At 51.3% G+C, this 24310-nt stretch overlaps 1 protein-coding gene across 2 annotated transcripts; it reads left to right on the top strand.

The window, feature by feature from the left end:
• Positions 1–8371: 8371 nt before the first annotated feature.
• LOC114042216 (zinc finger protein 595-like) lies at positions 8372–23885 on the top strand. Of its 2 annotated transcripts, none has more exons than XM_027860877.1 (5): positions 8372–8423; positions 10735–10830; positions 11340–11466; positions 18221–18388; positions 20547–23885. In XM_027860877.1, exons 2-5 carry the CDS (start codon positions 10747–10749, stop codon positions 23189–23191), a joined length of 3024 nt encoding a protein of 1007 aa, XP_027716678.1. In that variant the 5' UTR covers positions 8372–8423; positions 10735–10746; the 3' UTR covers positions 23192–23885. The 2 variants fall into 2 exon arrangements, with proteins under 2 accessions (XP_027716678.1, XP_027716679.1); XM_027860878.1 differs by lacking the exon at positions 8372–8423 and adding an exon at positions 11167–11172 and having other exon boundaries at positions 10742–10795; positions 11320–11466.
• Positions 23886–24310: the final 425 nt, after the last annotated feature.

Genomic DNA, 24310 nt, shown 5'->3' with positions numbered 1-24310 from the left:
TGAGGAGAACCAGGAGAGATGGTGGTGTCCTGAAAACCTAGAGAGAAGAAAGTGTCAAGGAGGAAAGGGTGATGAGGCTGCAGAGAGGTCTAGGAGAATGTGGATTTGGATTAGGCCATTGGATTTAGAAAATGAAAGCTCATTAATAACTTTGGAGAGAGCAGTTTCAGTGGAATGTTAAGTTTGGAAGCCGGCTTGGGGGCTAAGAAGAGAGTGAGAGGAAAGAAAGTGGAGATGCCAATTGTACACAGCCTTTTCTAGGAGTTTAGCTCCAAAGGGCAGAAGAGACAGGATGATGTTTAGCAGGGGTGGGAGATCAAGCGAGGGCATTTTCAGGATAGGGAAGACATGGGCATGTTTGTAGGCATTTAGGAAATGAGTCAGTAGAGAGGGAGAGACTGAAAATAAGAGAGAGAAGGGATGACAGAAGGGGAAAATTGAGGAGATGGGATGAAATGGGATCAATTGAACAAGGTTAGGAGTAAGACCACTTCATCATAGGAGACGAGTGAAGGGAGAGACGGTGGCAGAACACACCTGAGTGACGGAAGATGAGGAAGAGGGGAGGAAAGGGAGCTCATGGCAAATGGCCCCATTTTCTTCTATGAAATATGAAACAAGGTTTCCAGCTGAGAAAGTGAGGAGGGAGAGCTATGGTAGGTTTGAGATTTGGAAGTTGCACTTTGGAGGGTGGGCGAGTGAACAGATAAGGGAGCTATATAGTAGGATTGCCCAGCAGCAGCGAGGGCCCAGTGAAGGTTGTGTAACATCAGTTCGTAATGGACCCAGTCAGAATGGTTGTGTGATTCTTTCCCACCTTGTCCCGCAGCTGTGTGTAGGAATAAAAAAGAACGAATGATGGGAGTGATCCAAGGCAGAGGCTTGGCTGGATATAATCAAGGGGGCTAGGGACTCAAGAGAGGAGGGCACTGTAGAGTTCCATTGGTTCACCAGGGGGTCAAAATAGGGAGGAAGATGGCATGGGAGTTTCGGGGTCAAGGGACTGGAAATTACTGTGTGAATGGACAGTAGAGTTATATAAGGGAAGGCAGAAGAAGAGGTGAAAAGCAGTCGATTACGGTCAGATGAGAGGGGGTTTCAGAATTCTTGACCATTGAGGTGGTCCATTTGTGGGTGATGGCAAGACCCATCTTTGTGTGTGGCTTGGGTGGGCTGGAGGGGTAGTTCATGGAAGGTGAGTAGGTTGAGAAAATGAGTGATGAGAGTGTTTGAGGGAGATCCTTATGGATGCTGAAGTCACCTAATAGGAGGGCAGGAGTTTGGGAGGAGAAGAAAAATGATAAGCCAGGCGCTGATCTCATTGAAAAATAACCTCGGGTTCTGTAGACAGCTCCCAGGATTTTAATTGGGGGGCAGCTATGAATAGCATGAACCTTAAGGGAGGAGGTTACCGAGTGACGGTGGAAGGGGGAGAGCCTGGAAGTGGCCAAGGGGAGCAAGGATTTTGACTTCCACACCTCGCCCAGTGAGCCAAGGAGAGTGAGTGAAGGGGCAGCCAGGACTGGAGAGGGAGGCCAGGAGGGCCGGCTCATCAGAGGGGAGCCAAGTCTCAGAGCTAGAAGATGGCAGGAGTGGGAGAGGAGAAGACATAAGATGAAGTGAAGCTTGTTGCCTAGGGAGGAGGGCATTTCAGAGGGAACAATGGGAGGGATAGCCCGAGTTAGGTTGAAATTTTGGAGTGGGAGGGTTGAGGAGGATGGGCATGGGGAATCAGGTGAGGGGGTGAGGAGTGGGGTTTGGGCATGATCCACAGGAATTCAGGGTCACTGGGAGGTGTGACCAGGTATGAGAACAGTCGCTAAGGAGTGGAGGGCCCTTGCCCTCCCCCTCAAAGGAGACGGGAGGCCTGGAGGCCAGGGAGGAATGCCTTTCTGTGCCCTGGAAGTTCTCCACCTCGAAGTTGGAAGACTGGGCTGGAGCAGGAGGTGGAAGGTGCCGGGCCTGGCCCCAGCTGCCGAGCATATGGAAGGCTCTGGGCCCGAGCGCAACTGCGTGCTGAGGTCTTATCCTACAAACTTGAGCCCAAGCAGTGAAAAAACATGGACATTCGATAACAGTGAGGATTTTGAAGTGCTCCTACAGTGGGTATAGCAGCTGTGGGACTGGTGTCCAGTGAGATCTCTGGGCCCATGTTCCCCATCGCAGTCCTCCATCTCATTTCTCCTCTTCTCCTCTCTCTAGGTTCTCCTCATTCTCTTCCTACCTACCTGACCAGTCCTTCTCAGTCTGCTTTGCTGTTTCTCTATCTAGCTCACTCTTGCTCAGTGTGGCTGTCCCCAGGGCTCTGTCCTCGGGCTTCCTCTTTTCTCCTTCTTTGCTATTTCGCTGGAGAAAAACCTTAACAGTGTGAGAAGTGGGAAGGCCTTCATGCAGAAGTCAGTCACTATGAGATATCATATTAATAATGGAGAGAAACCTTACGAATATAAGGAATGGGGAGCAGTGTTCAGCCAGCTCTCAGCCCTTGTTAACATAAAGAAGTGATACTCAAGAGAAAATTTGAGTTTAAGTAATTACAGAAAGGGGCAGCTAGTTGGTGCAGTGGATAGAGCACTGGCCCTGGAGTCAGGAGGACTTGAGTTCAAATCCAGCCTCAGACACATAACACTTACTAGCTGTGTGACCCTGGGCAAGTCACTTAACCCCACTGCCAAACCCCCCCCCCCAAAAAAAGAGTTGATCCCAAAATTAACTGAAAAAATTCTTAAATGCAGCATTAACAAATTCAGGGTGTAAAAAGGCTTCACATAAATCATCAGCATTCCTGTATGTTACCAATAAAGCCCAGCAAGATGAGCTAGAAAGAAATTCCTTTCAAAACAGCTACAGGAGCTGTCAGCTATTCGGAGTGTACATGCCAAGGTATATCCAAGATCAGTATGAGTATACAAGATAAAATGCTCTTTGGAGAAATAAAGACATCCAAATAATTAGAGAAACTTGATTGTTCGGGGGTATATTAAGCCAATATAAAAATGGCAATATTACATAAATTAATTTACTTATTTGATGTTGTACCAATTAACTACCAAAGGGCATCTTATGATGCTTGGGAAAATAATCATGAACTTTATATGGAGGAGCAAAAAGTCAAGAATCTCAATAGTGGTACTGAAAAATAAGAGCTGAAGAAGGGGGTCTCTCAGTACCAGATTCCAAACTCTACCACACAGAGGTAATGATTAAAAGAATTTGGCACCAGTCTTTGGTCCCTCACTGAGAGAGGCCATTGACCTCATTTACTAGTTACTGCTAGCCTAACTAGTAAGGTGATCCTGCTCAGAACCTTGTCTTTGAGTCTCCCTTCACTTTCAAATGTAACAGTGTTCAGTGCAAACCAATATTCTCTCACCAGTTCACTGGCCTGTGAGTGCAGAGGTGATGGACAGTGGGAGAGGAATAACCCAGAAGGTGATTGGTGTTGTTTGGATGTAGGAAATTCCCCACTCCAAGGAGCCTTGCTAAATGTAAAAATATGATTATATTTTTTATACTGATATTACTGAATATGATGCTGAATGAGTGTCCAGTGCACTCTACAAGTGCAGATGGAGGAAAGAAGGCTTGCCTTCAAGCAGCCTTCATTCTACCTCAGGTTTCCTTTAGCTCTTTCAAGGATGGAGAGAGTTAGGAGGGAACTGGGCAACGTCAGTAATGTGCTAAAATGGTGGGAAAGCAGTCACGCTTCCTAGAGGATATCCCATGAGCAAGTTCGATAAAAGACTCAAGAGAAAGGCTGCTGAGGACAGTGTTTGGGAAGAATTTTCTGCTCATTCATCTCTATGTTGGTCACAGGAGTAATGAGAACAGTGGGTGCCGAGAATCAGTTTATCGACCAGCCAGGTCTAGAGATGAGGGAGGTGTGGTACCCACACCAACAACTCTTCCAGGGATGGGATAATAATAAAATAAAATAATAATTTTGTACCAGCTATAAAATAGAAAAATTGAAACAGATTAGGTCCAACATCCAGAAGCAAGCAAACCATAGCATAGTCTTAAGCAAGCCCAAAGACCACCCCATCAGGGAAGGACTCACTATTTCTCCAAACTGCTGTCTTTCTTATTCTTTTATTTGTATAGCATTATTGCATTAGCTTCATGATGGCAGGCTTACATGGCCTCTGGATGATAGATGATGCTCTCATACTTTTCCAGTCATGAATGCAGTGAAGCAAAGCTGTGAGTTTGTTCCCATGCTTTTTGGCATGATGTTTTGTGTGATGTTGTCAGACACCTTAAATGAGAATGAAAGCAGCATCAAGGTCAGTTGCTGCACTGATGGAAAAGCCTACAAGCCAAGACTAAAGTGGAGGGAGAGTTGATGCACGACTTTCTGTTCGTAGATGACTGCACATTGGATGCAGCTGCTGAGGCTGAGATACAACAAAGTATGGATCAATTCCCTGCTGCTTGTGCTAATTTTGGCCTAACACCAAGAAAACAGTTTTTCCACCACCCAGCACTACACCATTCATACGTGGAACCATTGATTACAGCAAATGGAGAAATTTTGAATACTGTAAGTTCACTTACCTTGACAGTATACTTTCCAAGGATGTTCACAATCAGAGGTTCCCAAAGTGAGTGATACCACCCCCTGGGGGGTGGAATGATCCAGGGCGGTGTTGAATAAAAATAAGGGGGTGGTGGAAGCATAAGGAAAGAAGAGAAGAAAATTTTGAAAAAACTGTTCATACACGTTTCATCTGTAGTGTAACAGTTAGTCGTAGTGAGTATATTATTTTCCAAATAAACACACAAAAGGCAAGTTATAACTGATAAGTGGTCAAGTCCACCTACAGGTCTTAACAAGCAAGTATTGGCAGGTGAGCTTGTCACGAATTTTTGGGAAGTCTAGCATGCATTGGCAGGAATATGTGCGTGTAATGACTTGTTTACAATATGATACTATACAGTTACATGATGCAATATTGCATCATCAAAATTTCAATGCAGGTAAATCCCCCACAAATTTACAATAATTAAACTTAAAGTGTGTCATTTAAAAATTATTATTTTTGAAATTATGCAAATTTCAAAAAAAACATTAAAGGGTTAAAGAAAGATTTCCAGGGGAGGCACTGAGTAATTTTTTTTTTTTAAAAAAGGGGCAGTAGGCCAAATAAGTTTGGGAACCTCTGACATAAATGATAAGGTTTATATATGCATTGCCAAAGCTAGCTCAGTGTTTGGGAGGCTCCCGTGAAAAGTGAGAGAGACAAGTGGTATTAGACTGCCTACCACACTGAAGGTCTACAGAGCCGTTGTGCTGACCTCATTGTTGTATGCCTGTGAAACCTGGACAGTCTACCAGAATCATGCCAGGAAACCAAATCACTTCTATTTGAGTTGTCTCAGGAAGATTCTGAAGATCACCTGGCCGGATAAATAAGGTTCGAGACACTGAGGTCTTTTCTCCAGCTGAACTGCCAAGCATTCAAGCTATTCTGCAGAGAGTGCAGCTCTGATGGGCTGGTCATGTTATTCAAACGCCAAACAGGCATTTGTCTGAAAGACTATTTTACCAAGATCTCACACGAGGCAAGCACCCACATGGCGGTCAGAAAAAGTGGTACAAGGACACTCTCCATGTTCCTCTGAAGAACTTTGGAATCGATTGGGAGACCTGGGAGACGTGGGCAAAGGACCGCCCAGCACGGTGTGCCCTCCTCAAAGAAGGTGCTGTGCTGTAGCAGCAAAGCCGAATTAATGAGATGCTCAAATCTAGAGGCATCTCCACTCCAAATGTTCACACAGCCTATTTGTGCCCGACCTGCGGTAGGGCCTTCCAAGCTCTTACGGATCTGATCAGCCAATCGGACACACCACACCTGGACTCAGACATAGTGACGTCATTTTGGTCCCCTGAAGACAAAGGACAACCACCGTTTACATTGCTAGTGCTTAGCACAGTGCCTGAAGTAGTAAATGCTAAATAAACACTTCTTGATTTGACTTGATATTTATGTATATAAGTAAATACATACATACTGAGGGTTCATGCTCAAATTTTTTAACTGTTAAATAGCCAGAGGGGACTGTGGTCCCACAAAATAAAAAAAAATGAATGGGTAAAATAGAAATGAATTATTTTATTCTAGAGTTAAAGGGGAAGCTTACTGAGTAGCAGGTCCTAACAGTGCAGCTGATGCGCACACACTAGCATATTTCCCAAGAGCAAATCGGCCACTAACATTCAATCAACTTTAAACAAAATATTTAATGACAATGTAAAGCAAATATGTATTTACATAATATCCAACCCATACTTTTGGATCACACCCTCCCACACAGGGCACGTAGCGTCCATGAGAGACAGCAGACACTCCCGCCAAGTTCCTGCGTGGTAAGGCACAGCGAAGAAGTCAGGGAGACCAACAGCTTCGAATTGGAGACTTTGTTATCATCTTTCTGTCCCAGAAACCGTGCACACAAGTTTTCTGTGGCCGTGGCTTCGGTGCCGACCGTACGTGCCCATCGCTAAGCCGAGGTGACCCATGGCGCGCTAGACCGGTGCCTTCCTGGGCACAGCGTCTCAGCTCCTTTTACGCTACTCGCCTCTGCTATTCCTCCACTCCCCCGGGCTCACTCCTCCACCCCGAGCTCTCGCATCTGTCGTTTTCAGCTTCAGTCTCAGCTGAAGTAAGAAAAGGCAGCGCCCTTCTGCTGACTGAGGGCCAAGGGCCTCCCAGGCCCTGCCGAGAGGGGCCCCGCCGCGATGGAAGGATTCTTCTCCTCCGCACCTCTGGGCATCCAAGGGGCTGGTGAAGCGCGTAGGCTCCTCAGTTACCCCTCCTCTCGGCAGCAGGGGCAGCGGGGAGCCCGACAGAGCAATCCAGCCTCTGCGCAGGTGACCGACGGAGAGAAGGCTCTCCCCTCCCCTCTCATTCTCCCCAGCTTCGGGGGACGCCCCCAGGCTCCTTCTGGGAACTAAGAGGCGGTGAGGGGGGGCGGCGGCCTCCGTGGGCAGTCCTGGCCCATGGAGTGGAAGACGCCTTACTCATCTGATGGTTATCAACCGAATTCTGTTCTCAGCGCTAAGCCATGGGTCCCGTAATCAAGAAGCAGCTCCAGGGTTAGGGTCCACATTTCCCCAAGTTGTTGACTTCAAAGTTCTGCCAGGCTTCAAATGCTAACCCCTCCTCCTATCGCGTCTCACGCGATGCCCCCATCCTGCGGGCACCGGGCTCGTCCTCATCCATTCCCGGGGACGCAGCAGCAGATGCGGGGCCGACCCCCCATCCTGCGGGCACCGGGCTCGTCCTCATCCATTCCCGGGGTCGCAGCAGCAGATGCGGGGCCGACCCCCCATCCTGCGGGCACCGGGCTCGTCCTCATCCATTCCCGGGGTCGCAGCAGCAGATACGGGGCTCACCACGCCACCTGCCCGCTCCCATTCTGTGTAAAGTCCATCCGTATTCTAGATGAAAGCGTGCTTCACCATACCCCCCATAAACCCCTCAAAAGGGGCGGGGGCGGGGGGACAGCTCTTTCTGGGGCCCCCGAGCTGTGGAGCGGCGCACCGCTCGTGCTCAATGACGGGGCCGGCGCGGGGGCCACAGGGGGCGTTCCTGAGAGGCGGGGGAGCGCCCCCCGACCCCCCATTGAGAGAGGCAGAGCCCAAACGGCGGGAGGCGGGGGCCAAAGGGGGCGTTCCTGAGAGGGGAGGGAGCACCCCCCCGACCCCCCATTGAGAGAGGCAGAGCCCAAACGGGGGGAGGCGGGGGCCAAAGGGGGCGTTCCTGAGAGGCGGGGGAGCGCCCTCCCGACCCCCCCCATTGGGAAGGGCAGAGCCCAAAGCCCGGCGGGGGGACGCAGGGATCGCGGGGACCGCGGGGACCCGCCCCCGGCCAGTTGTGCCTCTCCCGCCCCGCCCCTCCGCAGCCCACACGGCCGCCGGCTCTCCTAGGCCACGCCCTCCGTCCCATCCCGACCAATAGCGCGCCTCCAAGGCGGGGCACAGACCAATGCGCGGGGGGGGCTCTTCTCAGGCTCCCCGCTGAGCCGGGCTCCCCGGGTGGGGGCTCCCGACTTGCACAGCTCCATACAAACACACGGGTTCTGAGGCAGTGACACACACGCACCTCTCGGTCACACGCGTGTCCACGGACACTCTCAAAGGGAAATGACACACCGGAGGACGAGGAGGCGAGGGGCGCATGCGCGCCCGAGGCCTCGCCCCCTTCTGCGGCCCGATCCCCCTGGGCCGGGTCATCTAGAGTGGGTCTGCGCTTGCGCGCGGAGCTGTCCGACGGGGTTTCCCAGAGGCCTCCGCGTGCATCTCTGCCTTTGTACCCGGCCGCGGGCCGAGCTCCGGGCGCGCAGGCGCAGATCCACCGGGGCGAGCCAGCGCGAAGCCGCCGCCGCGGGAGCTTCCAGAACTGCGAGAGGGCGCGGAGGTGCGTGACGTCACGGGCCCGCAGGGAGGGGGAGGGGTGTGTGACGTCACGGGCCCCGGGGGCGGGGAGGCAGAGAGGGTGTGAGGGTTTGTCATTGTGTCTGTGTGTCCCCGTGTGTCTTTGTGTGCACGCAAGCATGATGTGACTGGGATGCATCGCGTGTGTGCCCACTGGCGTGGCGTGGGCTCGGTGGTGTGTCCGAGGGTGGGTTGTGTGTCACCGTGGGTTGTGTAGAGGTATGTGTGTGTGAGACTGGGCGCCTGGGGGGGGGGTCCTGTCCCCAGGCTGCGTCTGTCACTGGGGCGGGGGACAGGGGCCCCTGGGAGTACCGCGGACCTGGGTTCAAGTGCTGCCTCTGACCCCACCCCCACCCCCCTCTTGCTGAGCCTGTGACTGGTCATCCAGGGGCCGCAGCTGCGGTGGCAGAGGGAGTTTCCTCCCCTGGGAGTTCCCTGTCCTACAGACCCCCGCCCGCAGCCCCTCCCGGGGGCTTGGGGGAGGGGGGTGTGGGTGTGGAAGGGACAGGGAGCCTTCCTCCAGACTTGCCACTGGTCAGCGTGTCCCCTGACATCCCTGAGGGGTGGGGAAGGTCACTCCCTGTTTCATCAAGTGCTTCCACCCCTCAGCCCGGGCCGCCCCGGGGGCGCTGGGTGTCCTCGGGGAGCCCCTGGACCCTGTGCAGCAGAGCTCCTTAACCGCACGTGTGTGTGCGTCGTGCACGTGTGTGCACGCGTGTATGCATGCATGTGTATGTGTACACTAGTTGTAAGTGTGCACACTAGGTGTGAGCATGTGTGTGCATTATGTGTGCACATGTGTATGCATGTGTATGTGTGCGCACTGTAAGTGTGCGTTCTGTGTATATTGTGTGTATGCATGTGTATTGCACTAGTTGCACGTGTGCACACTAGGTGTAAGTGAGCACGTGTGTGCATTGTGTGTACTCGTGTGTATGCATGTGTATTGTGCGCACTAGGTGTAAGTGTGTGTTGTGTGAGTTGTATGCATGCATGCATATGTGTGCGCACTAGGTATAAGTGTACACGCGTGTGCATGCTTCTGCACGTGTGTACACTAGGTGTGTTGTGTGTGCATGTGTGTATGCATGTATGTGTCTGTGTGCTTACCAGGTGTAAATGTGCATTATATGTGTGCATACATGTGTATGTTTGTGCACACTAGGTGTAAGTGTACATGTGTACGTTGTGTGTGCGCATGTGTATGCATGTGTACGTATTGCGCTAGTATGTAAGTGTACATTGTGTGTGTGCAGACGTACGTGTGTGGCGGAGCCCTTGGGCAGGCAGGACCCCTTCTGTGAATGCCTACAACAAACCACCTCGCGCTGGGCCGGGGTCTCCGCAGCCCACAGTTCCCATTGAGGAGGTCCCCTCCGGGCCCCACTGAGCCGCCCCTGCCCACACTCCCCAGACCAGCCACCTCTCCCCTTCTGCTGGAGGAGGCAGCAAGGGGACCCCCGGGACTAGAGGGGGTCCCCCTCCTCGCCTTGGGGCTCCCAGGGACCCCGCCTCTTCCCCAGGCTGGACACCCCGCTTCCATTTCTCCCTCCCCCCTTCTTGGGTTCCCAGCCCTTCTCCTCCGCTAGGGCCTCCCTTGGCCCACTTCCAAATCCACTCAGTGCCCCCGCCCCCATGTCTCCCCCGCCCCGCCCCCTCGCTGCCAGTTTGCGGTCACATTTCAGGGCTCCCGGCTGCCCGGCGGCAGCCCTCGTGGTCTTTCTTCATTGCCTCTTTGCCCCCACGGGGACACCCCCAAGTCCTCCCCCTGAGGAGAGCCCCTGCCTCCTGGCTCTGTAACACTTTATTATTTTGATTTTTCAAGTAATAAGTTTTTTCAATTAATCAGCTTCTCATCCCCCTCCTCCGCCCCCATGAGCAAAGTAAAAGTAAAAGGCAGATCTTTATTCTGAGCAAAGGGACTGCAAAGGTTCTGTGGGGGAGGGGCCTGCAGCACCCTCATCTTCAGGTGGGGTCCGAGCTCCATGGTCCTTCCTGACCTGGACAGGAAGCACCTGCGTGGGTCACGATGCCTGCCCCGCGGTCACTCTGTTCTGAGGAGCCTGGCATCGGGAATGCCTGGGCTCTGTGATGTGTGCCTGTGTGATTGCACATTTGTGTATGCGTGTGTGTTTGCACATATGTGTATATGTGCATTTGTGTGTGTGTGTGTATGTGTGTGTATAGGGCCTGGGACGTGGGTCATTACCCCACAGGCAGCCGGTCCTCGCCAGGCCAGCAGGGGCTGAAAGGCCAGTTCTTTCCCTGACACAGCCTCCTCTCTCCCCCCTCAGGTGTCAGGTCTCATGGCTCTGAATCTCCTTCTTCCCCTTGAGGGAAGCCCGGAGGAGCATGGCGGGTCCCCCGGGGTCCCCTTGGCCCCAGACCAGGTGAGTCAGGGGCTCCTCCTGCTCCAGGACTGTCCTCCAGGCTCCCAGACTGCTCCTTGCTGCTCCCGAGTCCTCAGGGGCTTCTTGGGGTTGGCGGTCAGTCATGACAATCACCATAGACAAGGCTGGCAAGCCGCCCGGCTGCAGGCCTGCTCAGAGGCCTCCTTCCCTGAGGCCATCTGGTCCAGCCTCCAAGAAGAGGGTCCCAGCAGAGCCTGCACACCACCCCTGCCTCCCCAGCTTGCTATAGGGCGTAGGGCCCCACTCCCTCAGATCGATTTCCTCACCATCGGGGGCCCTTCTCCCTGGGGCTCCCAGGGCGGTGTCTGGGCTGAGAGGAGCGTAGGTGGACAGCTGGAAGGGTCCTCAGAGGTGGTCTGGTTCAAGCCCCTGGTTTTCAGAGTGAGGAAGCCAAGGCACAAAGCCTTGCCCACAGAGGCCCACCTCCTGTTGCCTCCCCCTGGGGTCTAGTGCCCCCCGGGCCAGCAGGCATATGTTTGGTGTTGCAGGAAGCGGTGTCGTTCAGGGACGTGGCCGTGGACTTTACCGAGGAGGAATGGGGGTGCCTGAGCCCTGCTCAGTGGCAGCTGTACAAGGAGGTGATGCTGGAGAACTACAGGAACCTGGTGTCCCTGGGTAAGGTCTCCTCCCCTGGGCCCAGGGCTGGGGGATGTCTCTTCTGGTCTGGGGCTCCAGGATGGTGTGGCCTCTGGCCCTCTGGGGGGAGGGAAACGTGGCTGTTGGTGCTGCCAAGGCAGTTAGGGAGATCCTGCTGTGGTCCCAGAGTTGGAAGGGCCCCCAGAGGTCACTGATTCCTGCCCATCCCTGAAGGGAATCCCCATGAAAGCCTGTGGTCCTTCCACCCATCCTCATGTGGTCTCCTGGCGGCCGTCCTCTGGGTGGACATGCCCCGTCTTCTCAATGTCCTTCTTAAGCCACAGTCCCCAAGACTGACCCCAGTCCTCCAGGTGAGGTCTGCTGAGGGCAGAGTGTGTCCAAGGGGACCGTCCCCTCTCCCTCCTGGAAGCGCCCCCTCTCTTAATGTAGCCCAAGGTCTCATGAACACTTTTGGCAGCCACGGTGCGCCCCTGACTCCTCTGGAGCTGGCAGGCCCCTCAGACCCCCAAATCTTCAAAACAGCTGGGAAACACTTTCCGCAGAAGGTGGTCTTTGAGGTTAGTTTTGAAATACTAATTAAGAAGCAGGGGTCAGAGGAGAGGATGTTCAAGGCATGGGGGATAAATGAGACAGACACAGGGGAGGGAGGGAAGGAGGAAGGAAGGAAGGAGAAGAGAGGAAGAGAGGAATGGAGGGAGGGAGAGAAAGAGAGAATGAGAAAGAGAAAAAGGGGGGGAAGGGAGACCATTGGAAGGTGGGGTGCTGATGAGGAGAAAGAAAGGGAGGGAGAGACAGGCAGACAGACACAGAGTGAGCTCCAGCAGACGTCTATGTAATCCAAGACTCCATCACTTCTCTGTCATCCACTGTGTTCCAGACTCATCTGTTTCTTCCTTCTGTCCAGGTGGTCTATAGTATATTCTACAGTGATCAAAGTGCTTGTTTCTCCATCCATTGAGCTTTGCCCAAGTACTCCGTCGTGTTTCCCTCCTCTGCTTCTTGGATGCCCCTACCTGACTCTACTTTCTAAGTGTGTGACGTGACCCCATCCCACTTTTTCTGTCTCCTGTCACTTTTGAATAAGGGAAACCTCTGCCGAACCGTAGTCCAGGCCACAGTCCCTTCCCACCGAGCCTCAGCTCCAGAGTCACTTTGCCTCCCGTCAGAACCTCTGTGCCTCTCTGGGGGCTTCTTGCTCCAGTTGAGGGGCCAGAGGGGAGATGCTTTGGGTCATGGGTTTTATTCCCTTATGCCTGGATAGCCTTCTCTTTCCCTCATTGTTTTTAGTTGAAGACCCTTTTGACTGGGTCTGCTCGACACCAGGCCAGATGTAGCCATTCTCCCCAGGCTTCGCTGGGGTCTCCACCACCCTGTTCCTGTAGGCCACGGCCCCAGAGACCCCGTAGGCAGCAGGGGACTTCCCAAATGATTGTTTTCTTTTTCTCCCATATTTTCAATGGGAAAAGTACGGAAAATAACGCCGGTGTGTGTGTGTGCGTTTGGTCTTCACTGCTCTTGGGGGCCGCCTCTGGCGTTTGCGCCCCTGGGGAGAGTCTTGGGAGGGGCCCGGCACCTCCCTGGGTTGTTGTCCAGGGGACAGAAGGACGCTGCCTCAGTGCCCCAACAGAGAATCACTAACTGCTCCCCCGCTTCTCTCCCTCCCTGGTCCTGGCCAGATGATCTCTCACCTGTGGATTCATTCTTTGGAGGACCAGCAGCTTCTTCCTCCGAGCTTCTGGAGTCAGAAAGACCTGAGTTCAAATCCAGCCTCAGACACTTCCTAGCTAGGTGACCCTGGGCAAGTCATTAAACCTCATCTGTAAAATGGGGATAGTAACAGCTGCTGCGTCCTAGGGTTATTGTGAGGATGAAATGAGATCAGACTTTAAGGTGCTCTGCAAACTTGGAAGCATTTCCCCAAGTGCTAGTGAGGAGGAGGAGTAGTGAAGACCGTCATCATCCTCATCTCCTTCCAGGAGAGCTCACGCCTCTTTCTAAGCTCTAGTTGTGCAGCTCTCCTTTCAGCTCTGGGTAACTCTCCTCTGCTCTGCAGCCACTCTCCTGCCTCCTGCGGGGCGTGTCTCCCCTCCTCCACCTCAAATGCCCTTCCCCCATTGAAGCTGCCCTTTTGTTTCCTTTAGTAACAGCCTGGACTTGAGTCACCCTCACCCCAGAGGCCCGGCTCCCTGACCTCCACTCAGAGGTGTGGGAGCGCGGTTGTGGAATGTCAGATGTTGTCTGTGGCTTGGTTAGTTTTGCTGAAATGTTTTTTCCTTTTTTTTTTTTTTTTTGAGGCGAGGGAGTGGACAGACGTGTAAGGGAAAGTATTTATACAAAAACAAGATGTCAACAAAATGTGTCTCCTGAAGGGTGACGCTGACTCCCAAAGAACAGAGGTGAGCGCCCTTCCCCGCCGCCCTACTGAGGCGGGCCCTGCGGGCACCTCCGTGTGCAGCCGATGTCAGGTCGTTCTGGGAAGGGCTGGGAGACGGAGGCTGGGAGATGCAGGTGCTAGAAAGCACAAACCTCCTAAATGGGGAAGGAGGCTTTGTGGGGCAGCCTGGAGCCTCTTCAGTTTTGTTATTGTTTAGTTTTCAACATTCACTTTTAGGAGATTTTGAGTTCCCGATTCCGCCCCCCACCTCCCCTCCATCCTCCCTGAAATGGCAAGCAATCTGATGTAGTTCTCCATATAGAATCATATTAAACATACTTCCACATGAGTCATGTTGTAAAAGAAGAATCAGAACAAAAGGGGAAAACGTGAGAAAGAAAAAAATAGCAAATAGTAGGCTTTGATCTGCATTCAGACTCCATAGTTCTTTCTGTGGATGTGGACAGCATCTTCCATCATGAGGCCTCTGGAGATGTCTTAGATCCTTGTATTGCTGAGAAGGGCTAAGTCTATCAACGTTAGTCATCATGCAACGTGGCTGTTACTGTGTACGTTCTCCTGGTTCTGCTTACTTCACTCAGCATCAGTCCATAGAAATCTTTCCAGGTTTTTCTGAAGTCTGCCTGCTTATCATTTCTTATAGCACAATAGTATTCCATCACATTCATATACCACAACTTGTTCAGCCATTCCCCAATTGATGGACATCCCTCAATCTGGAAAGCCCTTTGTAAACCAGTTAACAGATTGTGGTGACAGAAAGACCACCATGGACCAGGCCCTGCCCTCAGGAAACTTGGGTTCCTTTTGGGGGAACAATAGGGACCCATGGCAATAACAATAATGATAATAATAGTGAAAGCTAGCCTCTATAGAGTGCTCTAAGGCTTGAAAGGCACTTTGCAAATGCTGTCTGTCTGATCCTCACAACGCTGGCAAGTAGGTGCCGTTATGGTCCCCATTTTACAGATAAGAAAACTGAGGCAGGCAGAGGTTGTGACTTGCTCAGGATCACACAGCTTACAGTGCCTGAGGCTGGATTTGAACTCGTCTTCCTGACTTCAGGTCCAGTGCTGTATACCTAACAGTTATTTGTGGGCAGGCATCAGAAGCTGGGCTCATCCTTCTTGACTTCTTTGCAGCCTTAGACATTGGAGATCACCCTCTCCTCCTCCTCCTCTAGGTTTCCAGGACCTGCCCCCTTTCTCTCCTCCCCTTTCCCCACTCTCTAAGTCTCTCTCTCTCTCTCTGTGTCCCTTCTCTCTCTCCCTCTGTGTGTCTCTGTCTCCTCCCTCTCTCTCTCCCTCCTCTCCCTCCCTCCCTCCCTCTCTCTCTCTGTTTCTCTCTCCCTCTCCCTCCTCTCTCCCTTTCTCTTTGTCTCTGTGTGTGTGGCTCTCTGTCTCTGTCTCTCTCTCTGTCTCCTCTCTCTCTCTCTCCCTCCTCTCCCTCCTTCCCTCCCTTTCTCTCTCTGTTTCTCTCTCTCTCTCTCTCCTCTCTGCCTTCCTCTCTCTGTCTCTGTGTGTGGCTGTCTGTCTCTGTCTCTCTCTCTGTCTCCTCTCTCTCTCTCCCTCTCTCCCTCCTCTCCCTCCTTCCCTCCCCCTCTCTCTCTCTTCCTTCTCCTCCTCCCCCTCCTCTCTCTCTGACACCCCCCCCTTGGCTGGATCTTGAGCCCGGTCTTGCCTGTTAACCACAGGCGTCCCTCAATGCTCTGTCCTAGACCCTGGAGTCATTTTCACTTGGTGATCTCCTGGGCTCCCTTGAATTCCACGATCATCTCTGTGCAGACGATCGTCCAGCCTTAACCTCTGTCGTGGCCTCCAGTCTCATTTCTGCTGCCTTAGCGGACATCTCCAGCTGGAAGTCTCATAGACATTTAAGCTCAGCTTGTCCAAAATCAAGCTCGCTCCCTTTCCTCCCCAATCCTCTCCTCTTCCCCGCCTCGAGGTCACCCTCAGGGCCTCCCAGTCTGTCCTTTCTACGTCCTCAGAGTCTCTGTACGCGCCTCCCCCTGGCCTCCCATCCAGACTATTGCAATAGTCGGCGGCTCGCTCTCCCTGCGGGAGTCTCCTTCGCCCCCTCTCCCCCACCACCTGATCTTCCAAAGCGCAGGGATGACCGCTCACCCCCATTCGGTGGCTCTAGCACCCCAGCCACCCCCAGGGTCCGATGCATTCAGAGCCCTTCCTGGCCTGGCCACTCCTCCCTTCCCGGTTACGCCTCATGCGCGTCCGCCCCCCAGCCCGGACTCTGCCCCCATGTCCAGAAGTCTCGCTCTTCGCTTCCCTGACTGCCTTCAAGCCTCAGCCGAAGTCCCAGGCTCTGCCAGAAGTAATGATGATGCTGTCCCTCTGCACCATCCCCATGGACTCTTTGTACGGAGCTGTTAGGGTCCCAGGGGTTCCCGAGCAGGGCTTGTTTTTGCCTTCTTTGTACCTCCACAGGGTGACCGACCAACTGATGGACTGCCCAGAATGGGCGGTGCTTCCAAGAGGGGAGGCTGTGGCCGATGGCCGGGCAGACGGGGCAAGGGCCTGCGCGCTGGCCGGGGGTGGGAGCCGCGTCGGGTCGGGTGTAGGAGCCGGGCTCTAGGACAGGGCCAGTGGCTGCTAGATGGAGGGCTGGTGGCTCGGGGAGCACCCGCAGGGAAGGAAGAGGAAGCATGAACCCCTAGGTTTGGAGGTTGGGAAATCATTGGTAACTGGAGAGGGGGTTTGAGTTGGCTGACGAAGTTGGAAGCCAGAGAGAGGCGAGGGAGAGGAGCACAAAAGGGTGGAGAGATTGGGAACATATAGTAATAGAGAGAGAGACACACAGAGACTGACAGAGACAAACAGAGAGAGAGAGAAGAGAGACTGACAGAGACACAGAGAGACAGAAACAGAGACTGAGAGAGGCAGAGAAGAGAGACTGACAGAGACACAGAGAGACAGAAACAGACTGAGAGAGAGAGGCAGAGAAGAGAGACTGACAGACAAAGAGACAGAGAGGCTGGAAGAGAGAGACAGACAAACAGAGAGAGGCTGATGAGACAGAGAAACACAAGACTAACAGAGAGAGACACACACACACACACCACACACACAGAGACTGACGAGAGAGATTCGATTTATATTGAGTAGGAAAACAATTTCTTACTGGATAAAACAGCGTGTAGCAGCAGGCCAGACTGGAAGGGGGTACCTTGTAGATCTGTGCTTTTGGGAAATGTGTAGTCAAAAATAACTACATGAGGGGTAGAGGCAAACACAAAAGAAACCAGGCACTTGGTGGTGCAATGGGCGGAGCACTGGACCTGGAGGGAGACAGGAAGACTTGAGTTCAAATCCAGCCTGAGACTCTCTGCCTGGGTGACCCTGGGCAAGTCTCTTACCCTCTATCTGCCTCAACTTCCTGATCTGTGCAATGGGCCCACCAGTGGCACCTTCCTTCCAGGATTGTTTTGAGGATAAAATGAGTCAATATATACAAAGCACTTTGCAAAACTCAAAAGAGCTATATAAATGTAAACTATTATTAAATGAGGCCATTGTGAGTCTGGAGAAAGCTTCTTGTGAATGACAGTGTCACTAGAAGAGATGTTGCTTGGGGGGCACCCTCCTTACCAAACCTCCCTGATAAGTGGCTGCTCACCCAGACCCCTCTCCATCTCCGAGGGCTGCCTCCCCCAGCCCCTCCCCAGTTCTGCCTCTCAGAAGCCTTCGTTACCTTGTAAGCTCAACGTAGGTAAGCCTCCTCATGTGAAGTCTTTCTTGGTGTGCCTCACCTGCTGTGTGTGTACAGAGGCATGCCCGGGGCACAGCTCAGTGAGAAGTGAAAGGATGACTGACCCGGACCCACCTTAGCTGGAGGCTCTGGAAGTCTCTCTCCTCCCCATTCAGAGGAGGGGCCGAGGGCAGGGATGAGGAGTGAGTTCCAGAGCTGAAAGGAGAGAACTCCAGAGGAAGGCTTAATTGTGGATTAACTGATTCAGACCTTGACTTTAGCCAGTTGCTACAAATAGGTAAAATCGGGCCTCTCAGTGGTGCCATACTACATAGAGCACTGGGCCTGGAGTCAGGAAGACCTGAGTTCAAATGTGCCCTCAGATACAAGCTGTGTGACCCTGGGCGAGTCACTTAACCCTGTTTGCCTCAGTTTCCTCATCTGGAAAATGATCTGGAGAAGGAAATAACAGATCAGTATCTTTGCCAAGAAAACCACCTACGGGGTCATGAAGAGTCAGACATGACTGAGGCAACTAAAAAACTACAACTAATAGGTAAAATCTGCCTCTCTTCCTCCACCATCCTTGGGCAGTCACAGCTGAACCTCCTTCCACCACCCCCACCACCCTACCCCGCCCCCGTACAGAGCTATCTCCTTTCCTCCCATGGGCAGGGCTAAAAGAGGACAAACCAGACCTGGTCTCCTGGCTGGAACAGGGGGAAGAGCCATCAGCCTCAGATCTGCAGGGAGAGGGCCCCAGGAGCCCCTGTCCCTGGGAAGGAGACACTTCTGCCAGGTGTCGAGGAGCCAGTGGATGCCACAGCCCTGCTGGGCCCTCAGGTATGGCCTTCTCTGGAGTGTGGGATGGTGCAGGTGGGGTCTGGAGGGTCCCCAGGGGCATGTGCTGCTGCTGATTTACCAACCCCCTCCCCAGTCTTTGAGGGTGAGGGTTGGGAAATCCAAAGCCTGAGGCTCATGGAGAGATCGCTCTGGGTCTTCTCAGTGCACACACGGGATAACTCGGTGTGTGCCCTGGAGGGGATGGACCAGTACCCTCTCGTCCTCAGTTTTCTTACTGGTAAAATGAGAGGTGTTTAAAAAGTGGTCTCTCAATGCTGTTCTGCCTCTCAGAGGTCCCTCCCACTGCTGGCCTATCAGCATTTCTAAAGCCCAAGGCTCACCAGGTCACACCCCTGCTCAGTGAGCTGCTGTGGCTCCCTGGGGTCTTTAGGATGCCATGACTGCTCTGTGGCATTAAGGCCTTTCCCCAGATCTTACACATCCCTCCTCGTCATGCCCTCTTCAGGCCAGCCACACTGGCCTCCTTGCTGCTCCTCTCCCAGGGTCACATCGCCATGCCTTTGCACAGGCTGTACCCCATGCCTGGGATGCCCTCCCTCTTTCCCTGTGTGTCCTAGGAGTCCTGATTCCTCAGCTCATGGGCCACCTCCTACCCAAGGCTCAGCCAGATGCCCCAGCTGCCTGGGCCTACCCCACCCCCCCCAATTACTTGGTGTATTTGTCCACATGTATGTGTTCTCTTCCCATGGAGTGGAAGCTCTTGGAGGGCAGGGACCATTTCCTTTTTGTGTCCCCGTGCTGACACAGGGCGGGCCCTCAAAACGGGCTTGTCGGTCAGGTGAGTGATTGGGCCATCGATGGTAGCCGGGGTCGTCCCCTCCTTCTGTGACGAGCTGGCCCGGCTGCCCTCACAGTGTCCTTGCCCCCTCCCTTGGGGGCCCCTCCTGCCCGCTGGGCCAGCTCCCTCTGACCAGCCCCCTTACCACGTCTCTCTCCATCACCTCTAAATGAAAAGGGCCCATGCCAGGACTCTCCTCATCAGTCCCATTGTCCATCCCTTCATCCTCATCCCAGGGCAGACTGCTCCTTCTCCATGTGGTCAGGCCCATGGCTCAATGGGAAGGGCACAGAGGTAGGAGTCAGCAGGCCAGGCCTGAGGCCTGGTCCCAGCCCTGGGACTAACCTGTCATGGCCACATTGGTCACCTGTGTTAGCCTCAGCTTCTTCATCCCTAGAAAGAGAGGCTGCCCCCGGGTCAGTGAGGACACAAGAGGAGGGCCTAGAAACTGTTAGGGGCCTCAGAGGTCCACCCCAAAATCCCCCTGGGAGACCCCCAGTGAGGGCCACTCCCTGCTTCCTTCCTCAGTAGCCCGTTCACACTCTGGAGGGCTGAGCTGCTCCAAAGGTTTTCCATGTTTATAGGGAGGCAGGATTTGCCTCTTGCAACGTCCACCCATTGTCCTTATTTCTGTCTTTGGTAGCCAAGAGGACAAACTCTAATCCAGGGTTGGGGAACCTGGGACCTCAAGACCATATGTGGTCCTCTAGGTCCTCAAGTGCGGCCTTTGACTGAATCCAAACTTCACAGAACAAATCCCCTTAAGAAAAGGATTTATTCTGTCCAACTTGGACTCAGTCAAAAGGCTGCACCTGAGGACCTAGAAGGCCACATGTGACCTGAAGGCTGCAGGTTCCCCACCCCTGGAAATCCTTCATCCACGTGGCTGGGCCTCAGATCCTCAAAGACAGCTGCCATGTCTTCTGTCCTTCAGGCTAACTGTCCCTAGATCTTTCAAGCTGTGAATGAAGGAGTGAAAAACATTTATTTCATGCTTAATATGTGCCCAATACTGTGTTAGGTCCTGGGAATACATACTAAAGGGAGACAACCTACCCTCATTTGACCATGTGGCCCTTCACTGTCCTGGTGTCCCTCCTCAGGACCCACTCCTGGTCATCAGTGCCCTTCCTAAAATGGGATTTCTTCAACTGAACCTCAAACTTCCAGTGTGGTCTGACCGTGGTCAAATAAGTGGGACTGTGTCCTCCCTCTGTGTGTCCTGTGCTTGCATTACCTCCAGAGGCTGCCAAGTTTCTGTGGGCTAGGAAGAGTCATCGTTCTAATACGGGGTGGCCTAACTCTCTGAGGTCACCTACAATTTAAACGCAAATTATTTTCATTCTCATTGTCTTTCAGCCTGGGATACTGGAACCGAGAACCAGGAGGAGTCACTTCATAAAGAAGAACAAGGAACATCCAGAACATTAATGGAAAACCCCAGAAGGGACGTTGTTGTTCCCCAGATCTCAGAATTTTGGGAAGGTCCTATTCAGGAGATCACATTATGGAAGCAAATAGGAAACCTTGCAGGAGAGACTCCAAGGAAAGAATTTTGGGAATGGCCTGTTCAGGACATCTCATCATGGAAACAAATGGGAAACGTAACAGAGGAGACTCCAAGGAAAGTATTTTGGGAGAGTCCTGTCCAAGACATCTCATCATGGAAACAAATGGGAAATGTTGCAGGGGAGACTCCAAGCAAAGACTTTTGGGAGTGTCCTGTGGAAGATATCATGTTATGGAAGCAATTGGGAAACCTTGCACAGGAGGGTCCAAGGAAAGAATTGTGGGAGGGTCCTGCCAAAGAGATCACATTGTGGAAGCAAATGGGAAACCCTGCAGGAGAGACTCCAAGGAAAGTCCTTTCCCAAGAAACAGGTTTCTGCGAGCCGACTGTCCTCCCTAAGAAGAATCCCACTGAGCAGGGAAGCCGTGAATGTACTGACTTTGGTAAAAACTTTAATCAGAACGTTCCCATGCACAAAGGATCATGGGATTATAATCAATGTGGGAATCTCTCCCATTACTATACACTCTTTAATCAGTATCAGAGAAACGAACCCTGTGATTTGGAAGGTGGACAGGATTTTAGCAAGAACTCATTTCTTATTCAAAATCAGAGAATCTGTTCAGAAGAGAATCCTTATAAATGTGGAGAATGTGGAAAGGCTTTCACTGACTATTCAGACATTAGCAATCATGGAAGAACTCATGGTAGAGAGAAACATTCTAAGTATAGGCAATGTGGAGCAGCTTTTATGTGGAGCTCAGTTCTTACTGAACACCAGAAAATTAAAATTTGTGATAAACCCTATGACTGTAAGGAGTTGAAGGAGGTCTTCCGCCAGAATTCAGCCATTACTCAATATGAAGGAATTCACAGTGGAAAGAAACCGTCTGAGTATAGTGACTGTGGAACAGCCTTTATCTGGCATTCAAACCTCATGGAACATCAGAGAATTCTCACTAGTGAGAGACCTTATGAATGTAAGGTATGTGGGAAAGCCTTCAGCCAGAACTCATCCCTCACTCAACACTTCAGAATTCATACTGGAGAGAAACCTTATAAATGTAAAGAATGTGGTAAGGCCTTCAGGCAGAACTCACATCTTATTCGACATCAGCTCATTCACACTAGAGAGAAACCTTATGAATGCCAGGAATGTGGAAAGGCCTTCAATCAGAGCTCAGATATCATATATCATGGAAGAAATCATGATGGAGGAATTTATTATAAGTGCAGGCAATGCGGAAAGGCCTTTACATGGAGTGCCATTCTTACTGAACAACAGAAAATTCACACTTTTGAGAAACCCTATAAATATAAGGAGTTTGGAGTGGCCTTCAGCCAAAACTCGGACATTATTAAATATGAAGGAATTCATAGTGGAAAGAAACCATTTGAGTGTAAAGACTGTGGGGCAGCTTTCAGTTGGCACTCAAACCTTCTGGAACATCAGAGAACTCACACAGGTGAGAAACCTTATGAATGTAAGGTATGTGGGAAAGCCTTCAGTCAGAGCTCTTCCCTTACTCAACATTTCAGAATTCATACTGGAGAGAAACCTTATAAATGTAAGGAATGTGGCAAGGCCTTCAGGCAGAACTCACATCTTATTCGACACCAGCTAATTCACACTAGAGAGAAACCTTATGAGTGCAAGGAATGTGGAAAGGCCTTTAGCCAGAGCTCAGACATTATTAAACATGAAAGAATACACAGTGGAAAGAAACCATATGAGTGTAAGGAATGTGGGGCAGCCTTCAGTTGGCGCTCATACCTCATTCAACATCAGAGAACTCACACTGTTGAGAAACCTTATGAATGTAAGGAATGTGGGAAAGCCTTTAGCCAGAGCTCATCCCTTATTCAACATCATAGAATTCATACTGGTGAGAAACCTTATGAATGTAAGGAGTGTGGGAAGGCCTTTAGCCAGAGATCATCCCTTATTCAACATCATCGAATTCATACTGGAGAGAAACCTTACAAATGTAAGGATTGTGGAGCAGTCTTCAGTGGACACTCAGGCCTTATCCAACATGAGAGGATTCACACTGGTGAGAAACCTTATGAATGTAAAGAATGCGGGAAAGCCTTTAGGCAGAGCTCTGCCCTCATACATCATCAGATAATTCATACTGGAGAGAAACCTTACAAATGTAAAGACTGTGGGAAGGCATTTCGCTGGAATGCAGTTTTTACTGAACATCAGAAAATCCACACTGGAGAGATACCTTATGAATGTAAGGAATGTGGCAAGGCCTTCATCCAGAGAGCAGCACTTACCCATCATCAGAGAATTCATACCGGAGAGAAGCCTTACAGATGTAAGCAGTGTGGGAAGGCCTTCATCCAGAGATCATCTCTTACTCATCATCAGAGAATTCATACTGGAGAGAAGCCTTACAAATGTAAGCAGTGTGGGAAGGCTTTTATCCAGAGATCAGACCTCACTCGACATCACATAATTCATACTGGAGAGAAACCTTATGAATGAAGAAATGTGGGACAGCCTCCATCCAGACCTCGGCCCTTATTAAACATCAATAAAATCATATTGGAGAAAAAACACTGAGTGTAAGGAATGAGGGAAAGACTTCAGTTGGGTCTCAGCCCTTAAAGGATGTGAATCAATTCATGGTACATACTGGTATACATGGTCCAGCTGTTTTATGGAAGCATCTTTTTTAGTTCAACTGAAAATATTAAGAAATAATATTTCTCTCAGTCTAAAGTCCTTTCAAGACTTTTCCCTTTAGAAAAGTGGCTAAGGATCAAGGATAGTAACCAAACTTAGACCTCAGACATCCCTGTTGTCTAGTTGTGACCCTTGCCTTCCCCACCCCTGAAGTGACTGATGCTATGACCCACTGAAGGGACGTGACCTCTTTTCCATTTAAAGATTAAGATGGGGAATATAGTCAGGAAACCCTTTCAGTTCTTTAGGGAAGTGGTCAAGGAAGGAATCTGGTAGTTTAGTTGAAGACTAAGTGACTATTCTAGAATGTTGACCCCCCCTCCCAGCAAAAGCCCTGTTTTAATATTGTGACCTTTTCCTTGTTCAAGATTCCTACAAATGTTACCTCAAAATTGTTTTGGGGTAGAGATATGTCCTAGGAGTTATTTCAGTTTGGACATTTTTCTCTCTAGGATAGAAGTACTTGGATTTAGAATGCTGTTTAATAAAATTGTTTCTGGCAGATTTGTGCCTAAAGTACAAAGTATAATGTTGATATTTTCTTTATACCTATACCAGTGGCATCAAACTCAAATAGAAGCAGATCCCCAAAGGCCTCATAGTGATTTAGAAAGCCACAAGTTAACATTCACATTGTATTATATTTTTATTTAAAACATTTCCTGATTTTAATCTAGTTCAGGCAGTTTTGCGGGCCCCACGCTGCCTGAGGGTCTCAGGACAAGAATGTAATACCTCTGTTCTACAGCATGAATATAAAGATTGTAGAAGATCCTTCAGTCAGTTCGAACTTTACTCAACATCAGAGAATTTACAGTGGAGAGAAATTCTCTGAATTCCATGAAAGTGGGAAAGCCTTCAGTGTGAGGAGGACCCTTATCCTGCATCAGAGAATTCCTCCTGGTGGGTGGAATGCAC

Source organism: Vombatus ursinus, unplaced genomic scaffold (genome assembly GCF_900497805.2).
Source record: "Vombatus ursinus unplaced genomic scaffold, bare-nosed wombat genome assembly UNPS02014308.1, whole genome shotgun sequence".
NCBI classification, from domain to species: Eukaryota; Metazoa; Chordata; class Mammalia; order Diprotodontia; family Vombatidae; genus Vombatus; species Vombatus ursinus.
The sequence above is the reverse complement of the archived record's forward strand: the minus strand, read 5'-3'. Positions and strand labels throughout refer to the sequence as shown.